General features: G+C 42.3%; 1 protein-coding gene across 2 annotated transcripts in view; it reads right to left on the minus strand.

Annotated features, from left to right (window-relative positions):
- PRKG1 (protein kinase cGMP-dependent 1) overlaps nucleotides 1–12,531 on the minus strand; it is a 1,238,678-nt gene that overhangs the window by 440,615 nt on the left and 785,532 nt on the right. For both annotated transcript variants that reach the window (XM_077755217.1, XM_077755219.1), the window contains exon 4: nucleotides 631–736. In XM_077755217.1, coding sequence (XP_077611343.1) covers nucleotides 631–736 — 106 coding nt within the window. The remainder of the gene's footprint in view (nucleotides 1–630; nucleotides 737–12,531) is intronic.

The following is a 12,531-nucleotide window of genomic DNA, read 5'->3' on the forward strand; positions in this document are numbered from 1 at the left end:
TTTTAATGATGAAATAATGTGTTTTCTTTAAAATAAGCTTAGAGACAAAGAAATGCATTTCAGTGAACATGAGTTTAATCCTAAGAAATTAAAAGCTGTTTTTTATCCCAGTTCCCATGCTATACTTAATTATGACAGTATACAGTATCAAGAAAAGAAAAACTTTTGGTATTTCAGAATGACAACATAAAATGAATTGAATTGGGGAATTAAACTTGGGATTAAAGGATAATGAGCTTTTGGAACTTTTCTAACTTTTCCATCTTAGTCAACTGACCTTGGACATGGAATCTTACATAAGAGACGATTCAGTCAGGAGAGGTCCCATAAATATTTTAACTGATAGTAAGGGATGAAGTCAATACCCCATTTTGTTCAAGCAAATTCCCCTTTGTTTCTTTAAACTGCACTCCCTGAGAGAACATTGAATCTCTCAAGTTCGGACTTCCTCACTTAGCATGGAAATCAGTACCAAAACCAGAAAGAAGCCAGTCCAAAGTCTCATGCTTCTACTTATTTGTAGACTATTAAGACTGAAATGAAAGGCAAAGGCTTCCCTGGGCTGCCTCTCTGGGAAGAGGGTTAAAAAGACCATAAATGCCCTCAGAAGGAGAAAATAAAGCATCTTACCTTTTTAAAAATTCCATATACTCGGTATGTTTGATGAGTCCTGTCCTCATCATGATTGTTTGAAAACATTGTCGATCGATGGCCCAGAGTTTCACATTCACCAGAGCTGGAGAAAAGAGAAAGAAAACAAACCAAAAAAATTAGGCAATTTCAACCGTGAACCACATCACGCAGAAGGGTGATGAGGGATTCGGGAGAAAGAATTGACCTTCATTTTCAGCTGATAACATCATGGTATCCTATTTCGTTAAAGCAGTCAAGTGTCCCTACTGGCAAAAGGTAGTTCATAGTTGCTGTCTAGTATTACGGTCTAATAGGAAGATTCTGGCTCTCTTTTGCCCTTAAGGGATGAGAATGCCTAAGTCCACAGTGAAAACCTTTAATACTTTCAAGACTACCTGTGAAGGAAATCACATGGAGGGTAATTACCCAGAATGGTGTTAATGACTCAAATGATCCCATTTTACTTGTAACAACTACAAATGAAAACTCCACTTTCAGGCTTAGGAGTGAATTGAATAGGATAGAAATAATAACTTGACCATGATTTCTACATGTAGATCATTTTTACAAATTACAACCTGTGCCCAAAGCTTCCCTGTGAAGTTCTCTTAGATTTGTTTGTTGAATTTTAATGTCTAGTCTTAACTACCACTGCCTTTGACAATGAACAGTAGTGTTGAAACTGAGGATCACAGAATTTCACCATCTGATCTATTGAGCACATGACTAAGAGACAGGTTTTGGGAAAAGACAGATGCGGTACTGTAAAAGAACAACCTAGTAAGAGAAACTTTGGTTTTAAAAGAATACACTAAAAATCTCAGTAACAATCTATGCAGTGGGCATACAAGACACTTATGCTCTCTATTTTTATGTATGTTTGCACGTTTTTTTCGTAATAGAAAATACTTTAGGTTAGCATGCCAATGGAGTAAGCCAATTCATAGATCATACCAGTGGGGACAGGAGTAAATAAGGGCTCTGGAGGACAAGTGGAGACAGCTTATAGTTTAAAGGAGTGAAGCGGACAAAGACAGAAGAACACAATTCTCTCTTCTTCCCAGGTCTCAGATGGAACCACTGGGGACTGAGATCTGGGGGGAGGGGCCAAGGGCAAACACGGAATATGAGGCCATGGGTGTGCCTGATGGGCAGGGACTAGGAATTACACACAGAGCAAAGGGGGAGAAGACGTGTAAACCCCTATCTTTGAATTTTACCTAATTTTTCCTTGCAAAACTGAAGCTGAGGAACTAGAACGTGACTTCTCCCTGGGCCTGTTCTTCATTGAAGAAAGAAAAAGAGTGCTCGGTTAACTAGAAAATTCCCAAAGCAGCAAGGACCAGTGTGCACATGGCTCCACTCCAAGTATCTTTTAAAAATGATCCATCAGCAAAACAACAAAGCTCCTCACACACAGGTGCTCTCCCAGCCACATTCAAGCTCCTCTGCCGAATCCAGGCTCCTTTCCAGAACACCTGTTTGCTTGAGACAAACCCAAAGACCGGATGATGCAACCACAAAGGACTGCCAATTCAGGAGAAGATGTACAAGGAGCATCTTTTTTAAACTGACAGGAGCTGGCCTGGCAGAGAGATGGTGGAGGGGAAATCCAGTGGGGAGAGATGAGCTCGCCTGGGAGGGGTTTGGTGGGGAGAGGTGGGGAGTCCAGGCAGGGATAAGACAGAAATGTAGAAGATTCTGCAGAAATTTCTCTTTCATTTGAGAGCAGGCTGCTTGCAGGCCCTAGAAGCCAGGCATGGGAAGAGGAGATTAATGCAATGAACAACAGAAAGCTTTTAGAGATCCTAAAAACAAAACACAGCCAAGAACTGGAATTTCAAATACATCAGAGGTATGCCACAACTGATTGACTGCTTACAAGAAAAGGAAATTCTGTATCCAGCATCCCTGTTAATGGTTCCTAGGTCTTTCCAGTATCCAAAGTCTCCCTCCAAAGGAGGAATTAGGAGACATCAACCAATCTTACTATTTTAAAAATCAGTGGCAATGCAAATAGTTGTACTATTACACATGTATGTACCGTACTGTACCTCAAAGGACTAATTAGAAGCAGAATGTCTAAATGGAGTCAAGCATACATGCATCTGAGGAGTCTGGCCTGCAGGAAGACTTCAAAGAGCACAACTTTAGCAGTACGTCAACATTCCTATTACCGGCTCTTAAACCAAGAGACAGGATCACAATGATAACTGATCAAGAGGAGGATCACTGTCAACGTTTCTGGGAAGGTGTTGTGTGCACAGTTTCAAGCAGGAATGGTAAGTAAGTACCAAACAGAGGCAACAGTACCCAGGAGTCAAGTGAGAAGGGTTGGGGGGGGTGTGCGCATGTGCATGGACACACGAGTGTGCACGCACACGCACACACACACACACGTGTTGTGACTGAGTGACCTGCAACACTTTTCTGTCTGCGTTCCTGCTTGGAGGCCAGGCTGTGTCCCTGGTCCCTCTAATGAGCCGGCTCTCTGCCCTGGTCCCTCATTGGCACTTAGCACATTAACCGTATTGTTCATGGTCTCCGCTAGGTCTAGATTAGGTTTCCTCAAATAACTTTGGACCTTCTCTCAGACAGAAGTCCGTGGCTTCTTTCTTATAACCTCTCCTCTCTCAAGAAGTTAGTTTTTCATTAGGTAGGTGTAGGGTGTATTTGGTCATTAATGTAATTTATGTGCATAAAGTTCACCTAAAAATAAAGAAGTGGATTCCAAGTGACATTAAAGTATTTCAACTCAATTGATCAGACACCATAATCCATGGATTGAAAAATGGTCTCTAAAACTAAGTTCACAGAATCTAGTATTTTTGTTTTATCTGATTCCCATTTATAAGGGCTACTGAAACATCTCTAAGTGAAACTGCTTCAGATATTTTCATGATCATGAACATGGCTTGACGAGATTGCAAATTTGTCCATGACCTTGGGCAAGATGCCAAAACCTTTTCTGTATTCAGCCAATAAACCTATTAATCAGGTCAGCATTTCACAGGTGGGCAAGCGTGACTCATAATCACCTTGCCTTGTTATCAGGAAAGTGGTCATATTCGAGGTGTTATTAACCTCGGCTGGAGTATAAGTCTGGTGCTTCCATAATTTACAGATATTTCAAAACAATTTTTTTAAATCTCCGTATACCTCTGACTCAAGTGGTTTCTTAATCTCTGTAGGGGAATAAGCACTTCACAAATAAATTTCCTGATTTTCACAATGATTACGATTGTTGAACATTTAAGTCTGAAGGGCAGCAAAAGTATTGGAAAAGGGTTTTCCTTTTTGTTCAAGAGTCAATCGAAAATTCTCTACTCACCGATTTTTTTTTTCCAGTTTAAGGCCACATTGAACTCGGTGGGAAACAGGCAAATTCCCATTCCTCTGAGATCTAGAAGTGTATGAGTACATGGAGAACACCTTCAACATGGCCAAGAGTTGGCCTTCGTTTGGGGGACACAGAGATTACAGAGAAGGAGCCACACAACTGTGGTGGAATCAGATCACAATCAGGGCTTGGCCTAAATTCTATTAGGGAATCCATACACTGTGCAATTCGGATTTTGGAAGGATATTGAGAAAGCCTGTGTGGGTATACAACACAGTCTTGAATATTTCTTCAACTCTTATTGATTTTATACCAATATAGCCAACACCTGTGCTATATGTAAGGGACAGAAAACAAACAGAGCTCCTGCCTTGCCGAAACTTGTGATCTAGTACACAGGCCAACAGCTGATCATCCATGCCAGATCAGGCCCAATGTCAGTTTCCAGGCTGCACACTATGAAGAGGTTTTGTAGTTTTAAGTGACTGAAACATTTTTTAAAAATAATTCAGGATACATGAGAATTATAAAAAACAAATTAAGGCGTCCATAAAACATCTGATGGGAACACAGCTATGCCCATTTGTTTACATATTGACTCTGGCTGAATTGAGCAGTTTTGACAGAGACTATCTGGCCCTTTACAGAAAAGGCTTGCTATCTCCGGGTCTCTTCGCAAGGAAAACAAATCAAGAGGAAGTGCCAGCAGGGAGTAAGTACCTAGGGCTGTGAACACACTGAAAAGGCCTCACAGACTCCCCAGGCCCTGTGGGGAAGAGCAGATGAGGATTGGTTGGGGGCTTTGCAGTAGAGAATCTTGCGCAAGCCAGGATTCTACACCTGGTGCTATTGACTGAATAGGTCTCTCCCAAATTCAAAAGCTAAAGCCACGATCCCCATGTTGATGGGGCAGCAAGGAAGTTTTGGTGCCAATTCAAGTGGGGTGAGGTTGGGGGGCTGGGAGATGCCCCGCACCACAAGCCGTCCTCAGGACATCAGCTTGGTGTCCTACCACTCACCTCTATTCTGACACCATCCACACAGAAACCTCATCTGACTCCAAAGTTAAGATTCACTCTTGAATGACTGGCTCCCCTCAGAGGCTGGTCCACAGCCCCTGCACTTCTGACCCACTGGTTGTAAATACGTTTCCCAAGATTTCCTCCTCTTGTTTCACTCATTTGCTAGAGTGGCTCATGGAACTCAGAGAAAGGTTTTACTTCCTATATCACTGGTTTATCATCAAAGAATATGACGCAGGAACAGTCAGATGGGAGAGATGCAGAGAGTACACTCGGGGAAGGGGGCACTATTTCTAGGAGCTCCACTCTCCTCCCTCCCCCCACCCAGTTTCAGTTTCCTGCCTTGACCAACCTGGAAGCTCTCCCAAACCTGTTTTTTGGGTTTTTATGACAGCTTAATTATACAGGCATGATTGCTTAAATCATTGGCCATTGGTGATGAATTCAACCTCCAGGCACTCTCTGCTCCCTGGAGGTGGGGTGTAAGGTGAGGAGACAGAAATTTCCAACCTCTGATCACATGGTTGGTTCCCTGGTGGCAGCTTCCATCCTTGAGTCCCAAAGTCACCTCCTTAAGGTAAGGAAATCTTTATCACTCACTCTCATCACTTAGAAAACTCTCTCAAGAGTTTTTGGAGTTCAGTGCCAGAAACTGCCAGGGGTCAGTAGGGGAGACTACATGTATATTTCTTACAAGCCACAGTATCACAGGAGGTAGTTAGGTCTAGATGAGGCCAGGAGGATGGAGCCCACTTGATGGAATTAGTTTCCTTATAAAAAGGGTAGGAGACCTGTTTCATCTTTCTTCTCCCAGGTTCTTTCCCTTATCATTACTTTAAAATTATGGTAGTTCATAGACCTGCTTCTAGATTTTACTTTTATTATTTTATCCTACATATTATACTGTACATTACTGTATTTCAATATATATTTGCATTTTGTAATCCTGTTTTATTTTATGCTTTTATAAACATTATTCTTAGAGGAACCCATATGCTCCATCAGATTGACAAACAGGACCAAGGCAGCCACAAGAAGGTCCTGGGGAAAGGGTTGCCTCGGAGGAAGATGGGCAGGGAGGCTAGGCTGGTTCCCAGCCACAGGGTGCCAGATTATGAATAGTTCCCTGTTCCCTGCCCTCCCCCTGGGACTCCCTAAACCCCTCACATCAAGCAACCAAAGGGTTAGCACTAAGCCCAGCAGGGGACTCTGGACTTTGCTCTAGAACCCTTGATTTTGCTCTAGAGCTCTTGACTTTGCTCTAGAACTGAATGTGGGAAGAAAGTTGCTAGATAATTTTGTTTCCCCATCATGACAAGGGGTCTTTCCAGGAAGAGATGTCTGCAAAGCAAGTGGTCCAGGGAGACTGGCTGAGGTGCTGGGTGAGGCAGGAGGCTCTCACAGATGTAACTAAAGAAGACAAGTACAAATGGATCTTGCATCCTCAGAACCTGATACAGAGGTGAGGAGGGGGCATGGAAGGTTAAAGTAAGTGATTCGCTTCAGTAGATTATGTTAGCAGCCCCCTAACGGTGCATTAGAGGACTGGGACTAGGGGGAGCAAGAAAGGGGGAAAGACATATGGGATCAACATAGATCCAGAAAATCAGAGATAAAGAAATTAAGAAGGGAGGAGAGAGAGAAAGAAAGAAATCAGCAGTCTCTTATGATTACCCAAGTAGGTAGTGGGTAGGTCCTGGTGGGTTGGCAAGGAAGATAGAGAGATGGATGGATTCAAAAGATATCAAGGATCTTAAATAGACACAACATACCACGGAGGAAGAATTTGACCCTAACACCTACCTTTCTAGCCTGGAAATATACATGGAAATAAAATAATGGAATCATAAATGTTCCATTCCAAGCAGAGGCGATAAATGTACTTGTAAATAACTGCCATTTTTTCAAGTGCAAAACCATGTACATCATCAGCTACATGACCTAACAAGCAAATAATTTGGTGATTTTCTTTTACTTCTGTATTATAAATACAACCCCATATCTTCAAACTACTTTCTCATATGTTTTCAACTATCTTTGCCATAGTTTTTAAAAAGTCTAATTATCTTAACATTCTGGAATGACTTGGGTCAACAGTGCTTTGCACGCTAGAAATCAAAGTGTTAGGTTGCTCTAAGGACCACAACACACACCTGACACTCAGGTAACCTGGGGAGCAGGAAGGAGGTCAAGATAAAAAGTTGCAAAAATTATCAAGCAACAGGAAGGTAAATTTTATGTCTTAGGGACAATTTTTCCTTTTACAAATGGTGATCAGGAAGCCATACAAATGGCCAATAAAGACCTGATGGGACGCATAACACCATTAAGTATTAGGGAAAAATGCAAATCAAAACCCCCAGGGGATACTACTTTACAACCACAAGGATGGCTCTTCTTAAAAAAATGAACAGCGATGTGAAGAAATTAGAACTCCCACGCATTGCTTGTAGAAATGTGAAATGGTGGAGACACCATGAGAAATGGTAAAGCAGTTCCTTAGAAAAATTAAACCCAGAATTAGCATAGGATCCAGTAATCCCACTCCTAGATATATACTCAAAATAATTGAAAGCAAGGACATGAATAGTTAATTTTACACTAATGTTCACAGCAGCAGTATTCACCATTGTCACAAGGTTGTACCGATTCAAAGATCTTCAAAAGACAAATAGATGTATATAATGCAGCTACACATACAACGGAGTATTATTCAGCCCGAAAAAGGAATGAAAATGTGATACATGCTGTAACACGGGTGTACCCCGAAACGGTAATACTAAGTGAAATAAGCCAGACATGAAAGGACAAGCATCGTATGATTCCATCGGCACAAGGCACCCAGAATTGTCAAAATGACGCAGACAGAAAGTGGAGTTGTGGTTGCCAGGGGCTGTGGTGGAGCTGAGGAGGTGGTGCTTGATGGGGACAGTTTCAGTTCAGGGTGAGGAAAGACTCCCCCAGGTGGATGGTGGTCATGGCTGCACAACAATGCAAATGTACTTCATGCCACGTAATTGCACACTTAACAGTGGTTAAAGTGTGCTTCATGTGATGTGTATTTTATCACAATAAACTTGATCAATGGGTTGACTTTCCCAGATGATACAGCATGTTACATGTTTTGTTTTGCTGTTAATTTTCCACAAGATGCATACTAGTATTTGAGAAAAGAAGTTGGTACTTAGTTTTTCCAAGGCAGAGTTCAAATTCCAGAGGTTGACCCAGTGCCATTTTCCAGTTCTCCCTGGCATCAGGCTTGCCCCACATCAATGCCAGTCTTCCCCCACGCCCCTGCTCATGCTGATTCTGGAAAGTGGAGGGACTCTCCACTCTCCTCAAAGTCTCACTCATCCTTGCACCCTTCAGTTCAAAGTTATATTTCTCTCTTTTCAGACTTTTCCAGTCTGATGAAAGCTTGGTTCCATTTTCCTAACTCTTGATAATTTTAAAGATATGCTGTCCAATATGACAGTCACTAACCATATGTAGTCATTGATTACTAACGGAAATTGCAATGTGCTTTCTGTAAATTATACAGAGAATTTGGAAGGCTCGGGATGAAAAAACATAAAATGCCTAAGATAATTTTATATTGATTACATGTTAAAATAAAAATATTTGACATACTAAGTAAAAATGTACTATAAAATTGAATTACATCTTTCCTTTTCATTTATTTTACATTTTTTAGTACAGTTGACACACAGTGTTAGGTTAGTTTCAGGTATATGGCACAGTTATTTGACTTACCTATGTTATGCTATGTTCCCCATGCATGTAGCTACTGTCTGTTACCATACAACTACAATACAGTATCATTGACTCTTTGTTTTTAATTTCTTTAATATTTATTTTTGAGAAACAGAGAGACAGAGTGTGAGCAGGGAAGGGGCAATGAGAGAAGACGACACAGAATCAGAAGCAGGCTCCAGGTTCTGAGCTATCAGCACTGAGTCCACTGCAGGGCTCGAACTCATGAACAGGGAGATCAGACCTGAGCCAAAGTCGACCACTTAACCAACTGAGCCACCTAGGCACCCCTCATGGACTCTATTCCCTATGTTGTGGCTTTCCTCCTCCTGACTGATTCTTCCCTTAACTGGAAGCCTGGGTCTCCCACACCTTCACCCATTTTGCCCATCCCCCTCTCCTTTGTCCATCTGGTGACCATCAGTTTCTTCTCTGTATTTACACATCTGATTCAGCTTTTGTTTTTCCATTTTTTTTTTAGATTTAACTTATGAGTAGAATCATAATATACTGACATTTCACTTAGGTCAATCCAGGTTGTCACAGATGGCAAGATCTTGTCCTTAAAGGCCACACAATATTCCATTTTATCTTTCACATGCTTACAAGAAAATTAGACATTCCATCTATTGCTCACATCACATTTCAGTTGGTCAGTGCTGCTCTCCAACAGCAGTACTCCTGACATCTGATCACTGCTTTACAGCCATTTCTTTTGTTCCATGGGCTCATGGAAGTAAGAGCTCATCAAGTATTTTCACAATTGAATTTTGTGGATGTGTCAAACTCGTTGTCTAAATAAAACCCATTTCTGTCCTTCTACTTAATAGAAAAAAAACACCAGAGACCCTCGTAGTCCCTTCTGGAGGAGAACTAGAGCTTTTGGAGTGTGAGCTGCGTCTGACTGTTCTTCCGTTCAGTGAACTTGAGATGAGTTTTATGACAAGCTTTTCAGAGTAACTCATTCTTCCCCTAGTCAGCCCTGGTCTGCAAGAATCATTTTCAGATGACAGGTGTGTCTCATTTGAAACTATTGATCCCTGCTTTGTCTAAATGGACTGGAAGTTTGAGGGCTTAGTGCAGGAGGGTGGACAAGCAAAGGTGTCGTTAGCTTAATCTAGAACATCACCTTTCACATTCAATAGTACCAGCTCATGCCATCAAGTACTTTACTACATACTCAAGGGATTCCAGAGGCTTTATTTTACCACCACCCACATCTCCTGATGCCTGAATCATCTCTGATTCCTTAGATCCACAGAGTGACAGCTGAGAGGCTTGGAGGGGGTCCATGGAGCCCACAACTGCTTCCCTACATTATTAAGGCACATGTTAGCCTAAAGCCAAACTTCAACTGCCAGAATGTTTGGAGACAAATGCTTCATGATTACAAAAGGCCATTTGCTGTTTATAATGCATCGGGAACACACTGAGGTTTCTGGTGTGCAAACTGCACCACCGTTAGGACGGGGGAGAGATTGTAAACTTTATTGCCTAGAAAAATTATATATTCGATGGGATCAAGTTGAACACTGCAGTTAAGAATAACCATCAGTATCAACTTACTGGTAGAAAAATCCTTAGTTGTGTGGTCATCACATTCATGTATTTGAAATGATGTGGCATAGTGGCTGCCTTCATGAAGCCAACAGAAATCAAATAGTAGTGGGGCACCTGGGTGGCTCAGTTGGCTAAGCATCTGACTTCAGCTCAGGTCATGATCTCACAGTTCAGGAGTTCAGGCCCTGCACAGGCTCTGTGCTGACAGCTCAGAGCCTGGAGCCTGCTTTGGATTCTGTGTCTACCTCTCTCTGCTGCTCACTTGCTCACAATCTGTCAATCTGTCTGTCTCTCTCTCTCTCTCCTTCTCTGTCTCTCTCTCTCAAAAAGGGTAATTATTGAAGTAGAATTTCTTGAAATTGAGGGAGAAGTGGGCTGCACGTCTTACCCAAGGTTTTAATGTAATGGGAGGCTTCAAAGATATTTTGCACCCAAGGTAGGCTCCTCATGACCACCTTTTAGGCCACATCTCCCTCTGCAGGCCCACAACACCATGCCAGGGCTAGCACACTCCCTCCCCTACCCTCCACAGTTGCCAGCAGCTACCTTCTGTCTTTAAGTGGAAAGCTCAAGAAGCAATGTGCTCCGTATGACAGGTCTCGATGTTTATGCATGCTAACTCCGTGGTGTTCAAGGAGTCATCTTTCAAGAAGCTGTGTGAACCATCCTGAGCATGTCTGACAGCAGCCCCACAGGCAGCAGGGATACATGTGGGAGGGCTCAGAGGGGCCAGAATGAATTCAGTGTCTGCAGAATTCTAGTCATGTCTCCCTGGTTGTTGGCTAAAGCCTGTAAACATAAAATCTAGGAGCTGATGGGTAACAGGTTCTGGGGGGTACAAGACTGGGGGGGGGGCTGTGGAGACAAATTCCCCAAGTATCCCCATTTCCCCCCTTACGTCCTTGTTTACAATACCCTGTATTATCTTACATCTATTAAACCAAAGGGGAATTGTTTACAAACCTGTAGACACCGATCTCAGGAAGATTCAGTGGTGGAGGCTGGGAATTAGAAGGGTATAGGAATAAGCAAGTTAATAAACAAACCTCAGGTAGTCTGAAAATGACCCTGGCATGAAGCACAGGCCAGGTATGGGGGCAGGGGGGAGCTGCAGGGGAACGAGCCTCAACAAAACAGGTGGCTTTCTATGCAACTCAGGTGCAAATTTTAGGGACCAAGGGTGAAAGAAGGGGAAGCAGACTCACAGATCATAGTAGTGTTGTCAAAACTAAAATGCTACCAGTTCTGTTTACTGCAGACTAGTAAAAATCTTACACTCAGTGAGTCACTTACAGTGAAAAGCAATTCCAGTCATTGATGGATCTTCCTAAATAACCATTCTCAGCCTGTCACCCACCCACAAAACATTCAATGGCTCCCTACTACCAGTAAATGAAGCAGAGCATCTTCATCCTTGCATTTAATCCATATTTAGTGCGAAGTACCTTCCTAGTTTCATCTCATACAATTCCTCAAACACACCTTTGTTTCCTTCAATGATTCTAACATCCAGCTTCCAAACCCACCCCTCCTTTCCCTGCGTTCAGGTCTTTGCTCCAATTCTTCTTCTCTACTTAGGACAATCCTTGTAGACCTCCAAGTCCAGTTCAAAGACGACTTTCTCCATGAAGATTTTCTAATCCACCCTGGCTTGCAATCAACCAGCCAGCCAATGTGTCAGTGTGTGTGTGTGTGTGTGTGTGTGTGTGTGTATAGCCTTCTGATTGTGCCTCCTTCATAGCTTTCATCACTCTGCCTTGCTTCACAGTTATCCATGTATATGAATTACATCACACACCGGTCTTCTATAAATATGATGATGTATTCATAGTACTCAACAAACACTGTAGGGTAAATAAGGGACTAGGTTTCAAGGGGAGAACAATCCGTGGAAAAGATGGAGCCACAGGGGATAGTCAGTCTGGATAAGAGAAAGGGAAAACTCTAACAGTCCTCAAAGATTCCATAGGTCTATTAGGCATCGAGTGAATTCAACGGAGCTGTTTCTCAGAGAATTGACAGCTAGTCTGAAATCACAAGCTGGGAGACAGTTATTACAAACATTCCACAGACATTCACAAAGGCCTTATTACATGCCAAGAGCTATAGATACTAGGTACCAATGATAGAAAAAAGAAACAAGATATAGACCTTGTTCTCAAGCATCTCTTGCTGCTAAAAGCTAACTTTGTCTTTTCCTCCTTACTTACACACCCACTTCCT

This window comes from Crocuta crocuta, unplaced genomic scaffold, assembly GCF_008692635.1.
Source record: "Crocuta crocuta isolate KB4526 unplaced genomic scaffold, BGI_CrCroc_1.0 scaffold2, whole genome shotgun sequence".
Taxonomy (NCBI): Eukaryota; Metazoa; Chordata; class Mammalia; order Carnivora; family Hyaenidae; genus Crocuta; species Crocuta crocuta.